Genomic DNA, 18,067 nt, shown 5'->3' on the forward strand with positions numbered 1-18,067 from the left:
ACAGCTAACATTTTTTCTCCCAAAGATCCTGGAGGAATAAATAGGGTCCCCAACAATGGTCTTCATTTTCCAATGACAAAGTGAAAAGGTGTCTGAGCTAACCCAGCCTTCCTCCTGGACAGGACTCCCTTCTGAAGGATCCCTGAGGGATGATCGGCAGCTCCTGATCAGGCATTTCCACTGTCAGCTGCTCAGATTTTTAGCAAGATATTCCTTATGTGGAGCAGACCCCGACAGTCCGCACGCCATGGGTCACTGATGGGAACCACACATACATCTGGCCGCCCTCCCACCAGGGTGGTTTTCAGACTTCTGCAGAAGGCCAGCTTGCCTTCCTTCCTCCACTCTGGGTGATTCTTTTCAGCATGCTCATTCACTAGGGGTAAGGATCTGCCATCTTTGGTTCCCTCTCCTGCATGAGATCTGCTTTCTTCAAATCGGGGTTCTCTACAGAAATAGCATTAATTGGATGTATATGCTTTTTATCTCTCTATAAAATATATAGATAAACAGAATAAGCATATAGATGTGTATTTATACATAATACACGAAATATATATACATTGTGTGTGTGTGTGTGTGTACACAATGATCATCTTGAGAATGAGATTTGTTTTAAGGAACGGACTCACCAATTATGTGGATAATGGAGGCTGGCAATTCCAAAATCTTCAGGATTGACTGGCAAGTGGAAAACCAGGAGAGCCGACCATCCTGATGAAGCCCCAAGTCCATATTCTTTAGGTGTCCCTCTTGCTCTGGGGGTGGGGGTAGAGTAAGTCCTTTGGTCTATGTTCCATTTAGGCCTGCAACTGAATGCATGAGGCTCACCCGCATTCTGAGGTGGCAATCTGCTTTATTAAACTCTACCGACTTATACGTCAATTAAAAATACCATAGAAACATCCAAAATAATGTCTGACCACCGTGGTACCCACCTATCTGGGTACCATGGTCCAGCCAAGTTGACACATAAAATTAACCATCACAATGTCTGTTTTAAAAATGTGAAGCTTCTGGGTAACGACAACAGCTCCTATTGTCAGTGCTGGCCTTCCTTGTGTAAGGGGATCCCTGGACCCTTGCTAATTTAATTTTTTTCCTATTCCGGCCCTCCCTTCTTGTTGCCCTCTTGGATGGTGTTCAAGAAATTTGATGAAAAAGAAAATGTGTCCAACGGCATCCAGAACAAAACATCATTTATTAAGGTCATTGAGAACCAATCGATAGGGCAATTCTCAAGTACTGAACTGTGGCTTAATCAAATCATGCCTAAGAGCAAGCCTGTCAAAATAGTCCAATGCCATGAACATACAGAAATCTTTACAGTAAATGGAGAATCACTATTTTTTTAAACAAGGAGAAGGGCCTTTTTATCCAACTCTAAGTTTACTTCACAAATATCCTTTTATTCTGCCACACCAGCAGGTTGATAAAGGCGCCATCAAATTTGTACTCAGTGGAGGAAAATCAGGTATCGAGGCTTAACTTCTCCTGGAGCCAAGCTTTACCCTGCTGCAGTAGCTACCACTGTTTCAATCATGGCAGAAGGCAAAGAGCATGCTCTGTGTGTTGGAGTCATGATGATGTCTGCAGAAGACACTGAGAAAGTCAGCAAAGGCATTGGCATTGAAGATATCCATTATTTAAATGATGAGCTGTGGCATATGAAGACATACAAATGAGCCTCAGAAGGAATGCACTTGGGCTAGATACAGATATTGTGCTGTATCTGTGTGTGACAGCATGAAGACAATGCCTCTGTGGTTTTGCTGAATAAATTCTACAGATGCTAAAAGGAGGAGGAGGAGGAGGAGGAGGAGGAGGAGGAGGAGGAGGAGGAGGAGGAGGAGGAGGAGGAGGAGAATGTGATGCACAGTATTGAACACAGCAGACTAGGTTCACAGTGTGAGGCTCTGTGAGGGTGAGGGGTGTGTGATACAGCACGAGTTTCCCATATCTCTGGGGCCACCCCTGCTGCCTCCACAGTGGACTGGTACAGGTTCCTATGCTCCTCAGGGGCAGCTGACCATGTTATAAGCCATTCCATCTCTCCCCTTCCCGTTATCTTGAATAAGTTTCTTGAAAGAATATTATATATTTATTGCTTCTATTTCCTCATCTTTCATTCTTCCTTTTCCTCTGATTTCCTTCTCCACCCACCATTTCTTCAGTCCCAAATTCAGTGGGAGCTGTTGACTCAGGATCTTCCCTGACTCTCTGCAGCCTGGGTGCTACCCTATTCCACAGTGCAAAACCATCCCTGCCCTCGGCCAGCATCCTCCAATCCCTTCCAGCCGGTTCAGGTCAACAGTATGCACCAATGGGCGCTGGGCGCTGCTGGGTGCTGAGGACAGAGGTCACGCAAACCAGATTTCTCCATCACTTCTCTTAACTCTGTCTCTCTCCAGACTCTCCCCTTTCATGGTTTAGAAGGAAAAGTGGAGATATAAACACAGCACAGGCACTCCTTCAAACAGACATTATCCACTTGCTAAATATGGAGGTTCTATGAGGTACAAGATCCACTGTAAGGGACCCACCCACCAAAAGTTAGCATATGGCCTTTCACCTTAGGGAATGACAGTTCGGGAGGGCCTTTGGACAGGTTCACAGATAAGTACAATCTAAAAGAGCAGAACAATATGAAACCTTCTAAGAGGACTTAATTACAGGCCATGAGTCAAAGGAGGGAAATCTTCCTATGACTTCAAGTAAGTGATGGGTGAACCTTGAAGGAAGAACAAGACTGGAGTCTGTGGAGTAGGAGGGACAGTGCACTGTGGAGTAGGCAGAAGCAGCAGCTTGCAACAGAACAGCTGAGGGAAATGAGACCACTGTGCACAGGACCAGACTGCCTTCAGCCTTTAGTCTCATGCTGATCGCTGGCAGGTATTTTCAAAAGTTTAACAAGGACTCAGTGCGGGCTTTTGTGATGTGCTTTAGAAGGGTTCTCTGGGAGGGACTGAGCCAGTTCAGGTGAAGGGTGATTCCACAATCAGAGGGAGGCATGGAGAAAGGAGAGGAGGGAAGCTGGATGCAGTGGCCGGCACCTGTAGCCCTAGCAACCTGAGAGGCTGAGGCAGGTGCATCGCTTGAGCCCAGGAGTTCAAGACCAGCCTGGGCAACAGAGCGAGATCCATTTCAAAGAAACAAAACAAGAACATATGGGGGAAAAAAAAGGACAGGAAGAAGACAGAATTGGCAAGGAAGAACAGGGCATCATTCATTTTGTAGGGGAAAATGAATGTAAAATAATCTTTCTAGTCTTGAGTCTCCCTGGTTCTTGCAGGCAATAATCATTTTTTTAAAAAAAAATTAGACCTTATGCTTTAAAGCTGTTTTATGTTCACAACAAAAATTGAGACAAAGGTACAGAGGTTTCCCACCTTTGCACAGCCCCCCTCTTCCATCAATGTCCCCATAAGAGTGGTGCATTGGCTAAAATCAAAAAACCTATGTTGACATGTCATAATCATCCAGAGTCCATAGTGTACATTAGTTTACACTCACTCTTGGTGGTGTACAGTCTATGGGTTTGGACAAATGACTTTTGAATCCTTTGTTACTTCATCTTCCAAGAATAGACTTTCTGACTTCCAAATGGAGCAGGCAACTCCCTTGGCCTGGCACTGGAAACTTCCTTCCAGTGGCTTTTCTAACTCTCTCCTCTCACCTCACTTACTTCAAGTTCTCCCTCAATTGTCCTCTCAAATCCTTGTCCACTTGCAGCCTCACACCAAGATTTCCTGGGTTACTTAGCACCTACGGACTACACTATTGGTACCTGGAGAGCAAGACTCATGTTCAATTCATCTCTGTAGCACCTAGTCTGGTGTTCAATAAATGAGCAGTAATTAATTCAGTCTCTGAACGAATCAACTAAATTGATTTACACATGAAGAGGTGAGAATAAAACAAACATCCGTGCTACAGGTGTCACACTTTGTATCTCACACATGCATGTGTATCCTCTAGTGAGGGCAGGGTTGTGTTCCACGGCTCCAGCTGGGGTTAATGCTGCTCTAGCACAGGAAGTCAACTAATGCCATCCTGAGTAAATACCCTGGCCTTTGACTTCTCCTGAGCAACAAGGGCTTGCTGTGCATTCACATGTTATGTTTGAGGATCAAACCAAAGGACTGCTAGCCACCAGGGATAAGATTCTTATTCTTCCCTGTTCCTGCAATATTCATCACGTTCGTGATTCATCACTCTGGAAGTTTGGTATCCATGTCGTTCTGGCTTTTTTTCTTTTTCCAAGCTAAAAAGCAAAAGGACTTTAGGACACACAGTGAGCCATAAAGAGCCATCTGTGGTATGGAACTCGCTAATTTAATAAACAATCTGCAAACAATGAGAGCACTATTAGAAACATATTGTGCTGGGCAGAGGTATTTACACTGCTTATCTTTAATCTTTCTCAGCAATCCTCATTTTGTGCACATTTACAATCTTTGCTCTTAGTACGCACATGCTTTTTCTCCAACTGTAACAAATTGTTTAACCTAAACCTTGCCTCTCCTAAGGCGTGTACCCCTGAAGACGCCATGGGTCTTGGAAAGAAGGGAGTGTAGGAGTCTTGGAGGACTCTGGATGGAGCCTGCCCTGCCCTCCAGGCAGTGAGTGGTCCTTTTGAATCAGGGCTAAGCACTCATTCTGTGCTTTACTCCTATTCAGCTCAGATTTTTAAACTTGGGACGCCTTTGCTGGCGAACAGCTCTGGTTCATCCCTCCATGTGGCCTCTGTGGCTGTGTGGACAGCTCTTCTGACATGCTGTGGTGCCGGGTCATCCCAAAGCCCATGGCCAGAGTGACCAGGCCTTCTCTCCACAACCCCCATCTTTCTTCTTTGTAAAAATAAGAAAGCCTTCAACTAGCTCTATACGGCAATCACTAATGATTGAATTTGAAAGGAGTATCTGAAGAAATAGAAGCACAATCTGGTACTTTTACTAAATTTAATGAGATTTAATAATTTGCCTTAAAACAGTATTTTTTTAGGAGTTGGAAAAACTCAAAATTGAGATGTTCAGAACTGGTGGACTTCGAAACACAGCCTGACAGGTTCTAGCTACAATGTATGACCCTTTGCATGTGAAGATGTTTCCTACCTGCTCCAAGCTCTTAGTCAACAGCCCCTCCTCCTGCATGATGGGTAAGAAAGAGCAAAAATAACTTCTTTGATGCTGAGTCAACATAAAAAGCTGTGAAGAAACTTTCCCCAAGATGTTTCTGTTGGTGTTTGCTTCTTGGAGCCTCCCATCTTCTTGCCCAATGAACTAACAGGTGAGTCAGAGATCTGGGTTTTGCCACTAAGAGCTCTCTCCTGGCAGGTATGCCTTTTCTACAAAGAATTCACAAAAAGTATGTTGGTACAGAAAGCAACAGCTGCAATAGGTCAAAAGAGGCTTCTACACAAATCCTAATGGAAACATACAGCTGTGGTAGGATTTCTTTGTTGTGGCTGGTTTGGTCTTGGTTTCCTTGGTGTCCTATGTAAATTCCAAACAACATGGCACGTTTCTTGATAGGTTGTATCAGTCGGAGTTCTCCAGAGAAACAGGACCCATACCAGATACACTCATGTGCACATGCATGTGCACACACACACATACACATAGCTATGAAGAGATTTATTATGAGGAATTGGCCATGTGATTATGGAGGCTGACAAGTCCCACAGTCGGCCATCTGCTATCTCCAGACCCAGGAACTCCATGATGAAATTCTAGTTTGAGTCAGGGGAGCTGGTCTCAGTCTGAGGGCAGGTGAAGACAGACGTCCCAGGTTAGCAGGTGGACAGGAAGCAAAAAGGACAAATTCTTCCTTCTTCCACTTTTAAAAAATTCTTTTTAGATCCTCAACAGATTGGATGAGGCCCACTTACATTAGGGAGGACCACTGATTTACTGAGTCCCCTGATTTAAACACTGATCTCATCTTGACACATCCTCATGGAGACTCCCAGAAACAATGTTTAATCTGGGCACTCTGAGGCCCAGTCAAGTTGACACATTTAATGAACCATCATATAATTTTTGTAGATTCATCTTAAAGTAGTGATAAGGGCAAAAAGGAAAAATTTCACAACTTATCTCAGTTGCTTTAAGTGATAACTAGATCTGACGGAGTGTTTTTGCTTTTTTGTTTTTATTTATTGTGATGTGGGGGATCAAACCCAGGGCCTCACTCATACTAGGCATCTGATGTATTTTTTAAGTTTCCAGGGAAACCCAAATCCAAATGTGAAATTCCTTCTGTGTTAAGCCTTCTACACAGTATTTCCTGATAGTTCCTCCTTTCAATCCCTGGACCTTCACTGGAGGGCTACACTGGAGGGCTTTATTGATTTTCTGATACATAGTTGGCAATTGAGTTTGGCAAAAAGGAAGCCACAATGAGTAAGACATGTTCCCTGGATTACAGATAAATAATGAACACATTAAGTATGACAGGGAAGGTAAATACCAAGCATGAGGGTGAGGAGCCAGTGAGCCAGTGGGGCTCCACTTGAGCAACTTGGAGGATGGCAATGCCATTGATCAACAGAGGAACTTAGGAGTATTTGGGATGGAAGATGAGTTTGATTTTACAAGTCAAATGCGATTTGCCTTTAAGACATATAAGAAATGTGGACCATTTGAAAAAATTTCTAAAAAATGACATGCCACTTGACAACCCACATGGCAACCTGGAAAAGAACATGTTTATAGTTTTTTGTTTTGTTTTGTTTTTGAGATGAGATCTTGTTTTGATGCCCAGGCTGGTCTCAGACTACTGGACACATGTCTCACAAGCAACTGCATCGATAGCCATGCAACACCACATCCAACTATGTGCATTTTGGAAGGGAAAATGTATACAACGTTCTGTTTGGTACTTTGGGTCTCCCAAGGTGAAGTACACTTTATGTTTATGCAGTTGACATATTTACATATCCTGAATCTTTTATGTTCCTGAATCCTTTGTTATTTTACATTATAAAATGAGAACTTCTTGGAGGAAGTTGGAGCTTTACATGTTGTCAAGGTCTATTGACCACAGATATCTTGAGTTCCTTTTTGAGTCAGTCTTCCAATTCATACCTGTCATTTATTTCCAAGTTTTACTTATGGCCAGTTCCTTCTAGGAAGTGTCTGCAACTGGCACCCATATACATTTTATCATTGTTTTTGTGTTTCGAGATGAATCTCCTTATGTTTCCAAGCTGAGCTTGAACTCCTGGGCTCAAGTGTCCCCTGCCTCAGCTTTCCGAATAGCTGGAACAACAGGTATGTACTAACACACTGGGCAAAGGTGGCTTTTATATCATCTCCTCTAAGTGTCACTCTGTTGGTGATCATTTCCCCCAAAGATTGCCGGAGGAGAAAATGTTTATAAGCATGACAAGCACAGTGCCTGTGGACCTGCAATCAACCTCTGACCAGGAGAGTGTTATGGTCATGCATCTGAATTTCAGTAAGGCACTAGAGTTCTTCATTATTTTTTTAATAGACTGAGTAGAGGACTGTTACCTGGATGACAGTTCAAACGATGGAGATGAAGTAGTATATCAACCTTAAGTGAAGTCTCTGATGGCCAACCACAACCTTGTACCTGGTTCCCATTTCCTATACATCTTTTCTAAATCAAGACTGAGTCATGATTTAGATAAAGATGTAGCTGACCTATTTACCAATCCTACCTTGCCATCATCATACCATCTAAATTCTGGTTTACTGATAAATATTCCAGAAGGTTTCTGCCTCTCCTTTCACCTCTACCCTTCTCTGAAACAAGTTCTTATCTCTCTTTGTCTAATGGGTAACATCATCTTTTACTTCACGTCTGTCCATGGGCGCCGATGGCCCAAGCAGGAAGATGGCGCACTGCAGAAGGCCAGGTGGCTGGGGTGGGTCATGAGGTCAGTCAACACTCCATGGTCCTGTCAGGGTGGCACTTAGGAGCCTGAAGAAACATGGGTATTTTGTATTTTCTTGGTTCAATTATGTTAAATTATATGCATCTAGAAATTTGTCCATTTCTTCCAAATTTTCCAGTTTGTCAGCATCCAATATTTCTAAATATTCGCTAGTTATCCTATGGATTTTCATGGTATCTGTTGTAATATATCCTTTTTTTTTGTCTCTAATTTTATTTATTTTGGATTCTCTCTCTCTCCCTCCCTTTTGGTTAGTTTGGCTAAGAGGTTACAGGTTTGTGGATTTTGTCTGTCTTTTCCAAGACTCCATTCTGTTTCTTTGGTCATTTGCTTTGTTTTTCTAATTTCTATTTCATTACTTCTGCTCTGATCTTTATTATTTCTTTCCTTCTACTGATTTTGGGATTTTTTTGTTCTAGTTTTTCTATCACCTTGAGTCACATCATTGTTTTATTTATTTACGCTCTCTCCCCCCCCCCTTCTTATGGTACTTCTAGCTATAAGCTTCCCTCTTAGTACTGCTCTAGCTGTACCCCATTGATTCTGGTATATTGTTTCCATTTTCATTTGATTCTAAGAATTTTTTAACTTCCCCCCAATTTCCTCAGTGACCCCACCGTTCATTCATAACTACATTGTTCAACCTATATGTGTTTGTAAAATTCCTTAGTTTCTCTCTCTTGCTGTTGATGTCTAGTTTCATTCTGTCATGATTCAATAAGCTACAAGAAATTACTTTGATTTTCTGCATTTGTTAAGATTTGCTGTATGGACTAAAATATGATCTATTTTGGAAAAAGTTCCATGTGCTGATGAAAATAATGTGTGTTCCACAGCTGTGGATGGAATATTTTGTAGATGTCTTTCAATAATTTTTAAAGCTGAGATGTTTCCTACACCCTCCTATTATCTGAAAGTGTCACTTTGCATCACTGTCTTTACCTCTCCAAACTTTTTAAATTGTCCCCTGGCCCTTAATGGTGATGACCAATTGTATTCTGGGATGACCACAATTTTTGCTTTGTTATAGGTAAGTCTGTTACTTTTAGCTGAATGCTTTCAGTAATTATTCCCCAGTCATGTGAAAAATGTCAATAGATACTCCAAAAGGGGGATGGGTACTATAGTCAGATATATTTGGGAAATACTGAGTCATGCATGCAATGCTAAATATGTTTAGTAATCTAAAATTTGCTAATATGTGCAGTGAACTTTCAAGGTTTCTGTGCATTTAATGACAGGGATCCTTATGAGTTTATGGGACACTAATACTTCCTCAGAAGTATTCTGCAAAGCCCAATTTGGGATATGTGGGGTCATAATTTTATTTATATTTTACCTCTCAAAAAAAGCAGAATGTTTCTATGTGTTGGATCCTTTTACTTTTCTGGTCTGGAATTCAGAATTTTTCTTTTTAAAATATTGTGCATAATATTCATAAAATTTATCATTTTGGGCCCATTCTTAAATACATGGTTTAGGGGCACTAAGGATATTTACAGTGATATTTGTTGTACAAGAATATTTGTACAACCATCAAGGATTCCCCTTTTAAATTCTGCATTTTTTGTTCTTTCCTGCTCAAAAAAAAAACTTTAATTCATTGCATAGCATTTATTCATGGGATCACTTATGAACTGCTGTTCTCTGGTTTGGGAAAACAGGAGTACAAAAGAATTTATTTCTGGTGATTCCTTTGGTTCTCATTTTCCTGGCTTCATTCTCTGTAGTTCTGTGATTCAGAAGAGGTGCCTTTCCACCCTGCATCCTCACCATCTGCTGCCATCACATCCCTTTAACCTGCATTCTCAGTTTTTCAAGCTCATCTTGACAATTTTGCTCTTTTCTGCTTCTCTATGATCTAAATCATTGTGCTGTGGTTTTAGTTTCTCTGATTTTTTTTTTCTTATTTTACTTATCTCCCTCCTCAGCTTATCTTATTGTCTTTCCCCCTTTGTTTTCTTCTCTATGGATTTCAGATTCATAAATATCATGTTTTCTGTAATCTCAAGAATACCAGAAAGATTTTCTACAGTGTGCTTTACCTCCTTTTAAAAATAATTTTCAAAATTACAACTTCCACACTTTCCAGGTGATGGAAGGATATTTCCTGTAGGCTCCACATAGATTTCCTTTTCTGTTTCCACTCAATTGAAAAAAACATTTATAAAGACGCAGGGGTTTGTCACTGTCGGGACACCAGGAGCTGGTGAAAGCACTTTTTCAGATTCGTCTGTAACTGACTGGCAGGTGGAGTTCTCCAAGTCCATTTCCCAGAACGGAGCTGGCATCTGCTAGTGCAAGTCTGCAAGGATAAGATCTTTCCCTCCCTAGCTCAATACTGAGAATAAATAGGGTGGGACACAGGATCAGTTCTATGCTTCCTCGGGCACTGGCACTGGGGCACTTCCTATTGCCAACACCACCCCAACCCCTTTCCTGATTTTGCTTTGGGCGCTGAGCAGATGCCATGGCCAGGATTGCCTTGTTCTCTGCTTGTATGCTTCCTGTGAGCTGCAGTTTCCAAGTGTTCCTGTTTAGAGAAACTCAGAACAGGAGGAGCAGGAAGAGGGATAAACTGCAGCACTGTGGCTGCCACACAAGCCCGGTCCTGGTGGTATGCCATTTGCTCTGCTTTTCAGTTGTTGTAAATTTGGATTTGCACATGTGGATAGGAGGTGTGAAAGGAGGAAGGGTCAGGGCCCCTGGCATCCAGGGGGACTGGGCATGAGGCTCACTGATGACATCTCTTCATCTGGTCCCATCTGTTTATGAGCTTGTAGACACTCCTTCACAGTCTGTGAATAGCTTGAATGTGTGTCCTACTTTGGGAGATTTTGACTCTTTCTGCTTCATCATTGGTCATTTAGTGAGAAGCAGGAAGAGGCTGTTGGCAGACAGCATTTCAAACTGAAAAGCTATAATTAACTTCTTGACTTTAATGGTGGGAAAAACCCATTAAATGGTTTCTTTCCTGATATTAAGAAGAATGCAATAACACAGTATGCAACAGCAGAAAGCAGCTAAATTCTGGATAAAGAAAGACACAGTTTGAATCCTGTTCCCTATGTACCTGTTGCTTGACCTTGGCAAGCCAGAAAAGTATAAGTTCAACATCTTTCACTCCTGAGTCCATCTATGTAGTCTCTGAACAATCAGAAAAGTCAATGCAAGTAATTACAAGTAATTTGGAAACTGTACTTGTTCCTGGTTACTGTTACTCAGAGTGTGTTTCAGTCTAGTATAGTGGTCTTAAGAAATGGTAATTATGGGGCTGGGGATGTGGCTCAAGCGGTAGCGCGCTCGCCTGGCATGAGTGCAACCCGGGTTCGATCCTCAGCACCACATACCAACAAAGATGTTGTGTCCACCAAAAACTAAAAAATAAATACTAAAAATTCTCTCTCTCTCAAAAAAAATGGTAATTATTTAAAAACTATATGTGTGATCCATGTGAAGACTGCTTCAACCTGTGTCCTAAACCAAAATAATTTTGCTTTTAACTGTCTCTAAAGTATTAAAGATCAAAAAGAAGGGGAAAAATTTAGGGGAACAGTGATCACAATACAGAAATGCCCAAACTTTAACATATAGCACCTTCATATAGAGTGTAGATTTTACTAGTTTGCCTGAGTAGATTACCATATGTCCCAAATTTGCTGTAACAGGTGAAAAGCAAGTATAATTCAAACAAGTTATTTATTTCAAGTTCCATCAGTTTAGGTTTGTCCGGAGTTATTACATAAGTGAATACTGAAATCAGAAATGAGTTCTCACAGCAATAACATTTGTAAGAAATAGTTAATATCTACATGACTTTGATTTAAAAGATCCAAGGTATTTCCATTATTTAGAATCCATGAGGAAAGTTTCAAAATCCAGATCCAAGTCAGAAACAAGGGCATTCACAAAGTCGTCAATAGAAGGACACTTCTGAAGCATACCTGCAACCAGAGGAGATAAGCACCACATTATTGGGGGACACCAGGAGGGACAAGGACATGGATTCAAATCAAACACTCTGGCTTTTCAGGAGAAGATTTGGCTCTGTAACGTGACTATGAGGCTATTTCATAAAGCCCTGGGCACTATGAGGGCCCTGAAGCTATTTTTTTTTTAAGCATTTTTATTCTTTAACCAGTACTTAGCTTACAGATTTAGGCCCAAATATATTTCCCAAGACTTTTTGTTACTGAAGCTGTTGTTAGCCAGTTGGAATGATGTTAGAAGACTGAGTTTTCTAGTTATGTTTGACTGGTATGATTCAGAATATAGTAAGTTTAATTACTTACTGAGTTTTATTACTGAGTTCTACACACTTCAAAACCAATCAAGTGTAAATCTTACATCAGAATCAAGTTACTGGCTTTCCTCCAGGTCCCTGTCTTAGAGAACTCATACCTTTGGAAATTACTAATTGTGTAATATACAAGTCACTGAAAACCCCTGATACTCAAATTTCCTCATCTGATATACACCGTTGTTATAAACTAAGAAGGAACAAAAAGCAACGAAGCACTGTCTGGCGAATTAAATACAAACCTCAATTTATCTATGTTCTTCACTCCAAGGAAACCAAAGGCAAAGATTCATGAAACCAGTCTTGTTGCTTCAATCTATATTCTTGGTTTTTTTAAACCAAGGACTGAAGAGGCTCTGTACTGACATTTAGTTTGAGGGATCAACCCTATAAAACTATTTCCAATACCAAGACTTTAAAAGATTGCCAGAATATTCTATTTTCCTATGTAATCTCTGAAGCAATTTAATAAATGGGAATTGAATATTTGCTGGGTGTAAAGGCAAACTGCAGAAGGGGGTACCCATGTGGGGAAGTTAACCTTGACCCCCTCTTATACTTCAGCTAGGAACTAAAATGTAATGGTTACACACATCAGTGTAAAGGATAAAATTATAAAGTGTCTACAAGAAGTGTCATAGAATATCTTTGAGATGTGATAGTAATATTCTATATCTGGATAGTGATTTGAATTATATAGGTACATACATGGGTCAAAATTAATTGACCGGAATGTTTTAAGATTTGTGCGTCTTGTCTAAAAATTTTTACCTAAAAAAAGTAAACAAAAATCAAGTGCTAATGAATGCATTATGAGCCAGAGTGTCTAGTGGTAAAATGTATTGACATCTGCTACTTACTCTGAAATGCATTAAAGTATATGACAGATTGATGGGCAGATAGAAGGAAGAACAGATATAAATATTTCAAAATGTTATTATAATGAATTTTTATTTTATAGAACCCAAATGGCAAGCAGTTGAGTGTTAGCATATTATTCATTCAACTCTGTCAATGTTTGAAAATTTTCAACATAAAATTTTGGTAAGAAGTGAGTTTTGGATGTTAACAGCATAGTCATTGGGAGAACAGAGAGAGACTGTTCCAATGGGGAGATTCAGGTTTGTGAAGATGAGATCTGAGCAGAAACTTAAAAGTTGAGGAGGATTTAGATTGAAATTTGGGTCTTTTAGGGAGGGTACAATATAAAATACAAAATGTCTGTTGGACACAAAGTTACTGGCTTTGTGGTGTGGTTAGCCAAGAACAATCTGAGCTCTGAACCACTCACCAATGGGACAAGAAGGGTAAATTGAGCTGGGGCCCAGGAAAAGCAGGACAGCAAAGAACAACTGCTTGCCAAATTTAATAAGCAAGGGGATGCTCCATGTGGAGATGTCCAATATGCAGATGGCAGTGAAAATGTAATGGTCTGAGGAGAGTCCGAGTCTAAGACATGGATGTGGTCATTCCCACCAGGTGGTGTGTACAAGACTGGAAACAGGCCAACATAAAAATGGTAGCTCTAAATCCATACTCAAAAGCCACTAACTAGGCCTAGTGTAGCTGACAATAGCAAGAATATTATAATATTTTCAACTGCAGATCAAAATATTTTCATCCTCATTTAAGTTCAAATTTTAATGGCTCCATCTTAGGAGTTAAGCAGAAGTTACTGGAAGAGAATATCATGGCTTAATTTGTATTACTAACGTTCAAAATGCAATTTTCTTTCACACAGTAAAATAATTCCTATGGATGAAAGCAGGTCTCTCCTTTTATCCAGATAAGTGACTAATGAGGGGAATGCTGGGTCTCTGATGATCACTCAAGTTGCACATTTACACTGTACTTTCTAGATGAAGGCTATGTAAGTAGACTCAATCTGAGTATAAATCAGTCTTTGCGCATTTCCTATGTGCCAGGTTTCTTGATGCAGAGCATATTTGTGGAAAAATATTTAGACAGGGCTTTCAGTCAAATGTGCTAACCCATTATACCGTTTTCTTCCTTTTAATATTTGAAACATTTCTATAATTACAAGACTGGTCGTTTATAATTAAATGACTAGAACTGTCAGAAGGTAAAACCATTTATTCGGAGCCAACCTATTCAAGTAAGTATGACCCTCCTATTCCTTTGAAGTGGTTCACTTCAACTCAACCAACTGCCAACATAAATATGACCTTGCTTTCTCCTTGGCAGACAGACCTAACTAGCATGCTTCCTATTCCAATTTCCCATCTGAACCATTTCTGCATTTCAGAGAAGAGAGACAATGGTGACCTGAGAAAAACACACTTGTGGTCTTTTCTCATAAAACATGGTGAGACTTAAATGGCTTGGTAATTTTATCAGTGTGATTGCTAAAGATGAAAGTTGCAGAAAGGAGATCAGGACCTGAGGGGAACAAGAATAACAGTTAAGTACAAAAATTCTCTGGGTACATTGTTACAGTAGCCTCACTTCCATTAGATTTACATGTTTTACAAGTGTCAACATGAACAAACACCAACACAGAGATTTAAAAGAAAAATCCAATGTTTCAGGTAGTTCCACAGATAAGAAAAATTGAAGTTGGCTGGTATGTGTATAGTCCAAAAAAATTCTAAGAACACTATTTTTTTTTTTAAAGCTGAAAACGATATCCTCTTTGTCTACAAGGTTTAGTTTCAAAATGGTGATAATTAGATTTGTATTTTCTTAGGACCTTCTTGAGAATAGATTGGAGTGGGTGGACGTGGCAAATGTATTTATTTCATGGAAGAAACAACCCAAATTGCAGGGGAAATGGATGTGTCTTTTTTCCAAAAGGATTCACAAAAACAACTAAAAACTTCACAAATGGAAAGAGAAATGTGTCAACAGAAGAAAGGCAAAACTTCAACAGGATACACGTTGCCCATATTAGTTTGTGAAAAGGAAAATAGTGAGTTAAGTTACATCTAGTCATCCTACTCACAGGGATAGATAATAAATAATCAGTAGTTAAAGAACTACATTATTACTGCTCTGCTCATAGTGGTGTGTTTCATAAGCTTCAAATACAGGGTGACTATTGTAGGCCTGACTGAAGTAAATCATGATGTCAAATGGGTTTCAAGACTAACTCTTGAAGCAGTTAAGGTTCTCAAGTTGCACTGTGTGCTACTCCCCCAAGTGGCTATTGACAGGAGCTGGAAATAGAGTGGAGAGAGATGCCACCTGAGGGGACTAACCTAGACAGCTGGTCTAGAAAGGGTTTGTCAGAGATCACCATCCACACCACAAACAAATGACTAGAGCTACTTACAGCGTGTTTACCGAGTGCCAGGCACTATACTAACAGTGCTAACTCACTTGCTCCTCAAAGTGCACCTGTGAGGGACCTACCTCACAAACAAGATGACAAAGCAGTCATACAACTCTTAGGTTTGTTTTTTAGTTTTTTAACCCTAACAATTTGATCCCAGATCCCATGCTCTTTAGGAACTATGATATATTCCTCATGCATTCAAATTCTATAAGATAACATACATACATAAATATGATCCATATTTGAATATCAGCATTCTCGTGTGGAAAAATACTGAAAAAATTCCCCTTGTTTCTGCATGATACCCACGACCCTATGTAGCCAACTTATTCAGGGTCCCCTTACCCTTAAAGACAACCAAAATGCTCACTGGTTCTTGAACAATTCTGTTTTATAGCACACATTTTGAACAGAAACAAACTGGATTCTGCTGGGAGGGCAGCAGGGATATTGGCTTTGCTCATCCGTGTATCACTGGGACACTCATGGACAGGCACTCACTTCGTGACATATCAGAGCACAATGCTCATAACCTTGATTGTGGCTGGAGTTCTTGTCTTGGCGTGATACTGGGAGAAGTGGTGCCTAAGAGTTTTGCGCTTAAGGATGTTTTTTGGGTGGCCTCCAAGTAACTGTGGCAACTCCTTGCAACAGAAGCCCTTACATGTTTAAGGGGCTCCTATCTATGCATATTTCCATGCTTCACCTAGAAAAATTTCTGCCAGCTCCAGTATGAATTCAATACATGTACAAAGCTACAAGTGAACGCCCTGTTATTTTGTAATACACCAAATAATCTAACCAGACCTCCATTTAAAAATCAGCATGATCATGGCCTGAACTCTTTTAACTCCTTAAATGGCCTTTTGGATATATGACTAATATTACTTCTTACAAACATGATTGAGAGCAACTGGCTGGCAGTTTGAATATGCCTCTAAACCAACCCTGCAAAGACACAATCTTGTTCTGGCTCTCTTAACTAAGTGCCTGGGCTGAAATAATTAGTATATTGTTTAATTTTGAAAATATAGGAGATTGCTGAGATAATTAAAAAAATATTAGAATTATTTTAAGCCTTGAAAAATAAGTATAAGAATTGCATCTCCTCTCTGAGTGTATTTCATATATTGCTTAATACCAACTAAGGATGCCCAACAAAATAAATATATGATTGAGTTTGATAAAAGTTTAATGAAAGATGAAGAAGGATCAATTAAGTACTACAAACAGAACCTTTGTTAAGGGCTCATCCATTCATTCATTTCTCTCTATCACTACCTGAGTGCCTAATGTGATTTTTAAGCTGGCAGGAAAAAAAAAATCACACACTATTTATGAAGAAGATGTTATTCATTTATTTATTTTTGTGGTACTCTGAATTAAACCCAGGGCCTTACACATGCTAGGCAAATGCTCTACCATTGAGCCACATCCCCAATCTCACAAAGATGTTATAAAATATACAAGAATTACTGAGACTCTTACAGGAATTATGATCTAATGGGACTAAAAGTAGAGACCAATCTTATTGGTGGTACCTGAGGACTAGTTAGAAATGCAAATCATTGATCCTAGCCAAGATGAACTAAATCAGAACTGGGGGGTAGCCCAGCAATATGTGTTTTAACAAGCCCTCTCAGGGTTTCTAGAACATTCTAAAGTGTGAGAATTGCAGCTCAGAAGGACTGGAGGAAACCTATTAAACCTGAAAAGTAGAGGATATTCTTCTGACAACTAGAACTTGAAACATACTGCACAAGAAAGATGTGATTTTCTATTTAACTAAACTAAAAAATATTTCTCAAGTGAAATTGAGAACAATCACATCAAGCAAAATTAGAATTTATGTGGGACACTGTTCAAAGTTATGATGGCTAAGACCCAAGGGCATAGCTCAACTAGCTGGAAAAGCACCTAAGTGGTCAAGTGGATTTGCATAAAAATAACCTGAAAATCTGTGGAGGCTTGGAGGAGGCCCAGGAAGCCCTGGCAGAACTGTGGAATTGTGTGGGAACTGTGACTCTGGACTTGCTAATTTGCTTAAGAAGTCTCCCAGATGGAGCACTCTTGGGAGGCCAGAGCAATATTTTTATTAAAAAGATTTAAAAACAAGATATTATTTTGGTTACCAGCAACAGGGCTTTGTATTTATCAGTAATTGGCTCTTCTATGAGGAAAACACTTCTCAGAAGCTTCTTTCATATATCAGTTCAGCCTGTTCTGAGCTTGAAAATCAGGTGCCAGAAGGCGCCCTGGTGGAGTTCCCTCTCCAAGGAAAAGACTGGTGGTTAGGTCAGGCACTGGAGTCTGTGGGGGTGTCAGGGGTTCTGCTAAAATGGGGTTTTCATGGTGTGACCCTTAGTAGAAAGGTAGGTAGGAACTGCCTAGGTGTGGACCTCCTGTTGGAGTTCTGAAATGACAGCCTCTGCCTGAATGCCAGGCTCTAGCTACCCTGCAGCTGGCAGAAGTGTAACCATTCTTTATTCCATTTGGACTGAAAGTCTGTTCATGGAGTTATTAAAAATAAAATTTACCAAGTATCTAT

General features: G+C 40.2%; 1 protein-coding gene and 1 pseudogene across 1 annotated transcript in view; one reads left to right on the forward strand and one right to left on the reverse strand.

The window, feature by feature from the left end:
- The first annotated feature begins 1,136 nt into the window (after positions 1-1,136).
- Positions 1,137-1,685, forward strand: LOC113187213 (malignant T-cell-amplified sequence 1-like; annotated as a pseudogene).
- Positions 1,686-11,604: 9,919 nt separating this feature from the next.
- Positions 11,605-18,067, reverse strand: part of Mipep (mitochondrial intermediate peptidase) — a 146,232-nt gene continuing 139,769 nt past the window's right edge. The window contains exon 19 of the mRNA XM_026394942.2: positions 11,605-11,868. Within this exon, the coding sequence (XP_026250727.1) occupies positions 11,771-11,868 (98 nt within the window). The 3' untranslated portion in view covers positions 11,605-11,770. The remainder of the gene's footprint in view (positions 11,869-18,067) is intronic.

Source organism: Urocitellus parryii, chromosome 2 (assembly GCF_045843805.1).
Source record: "Urocitellus parryii isolate mUroPar1 chromosome 2, mUroPar1.hap1, whole genome shotgun sequence".
Classification (NCBI taxonomy): Eukaryota; Metazoa; Chordata; class Mammalia; order Rodentia; family Sciuridae; genus Urocitellus; species Urocitellus parryii.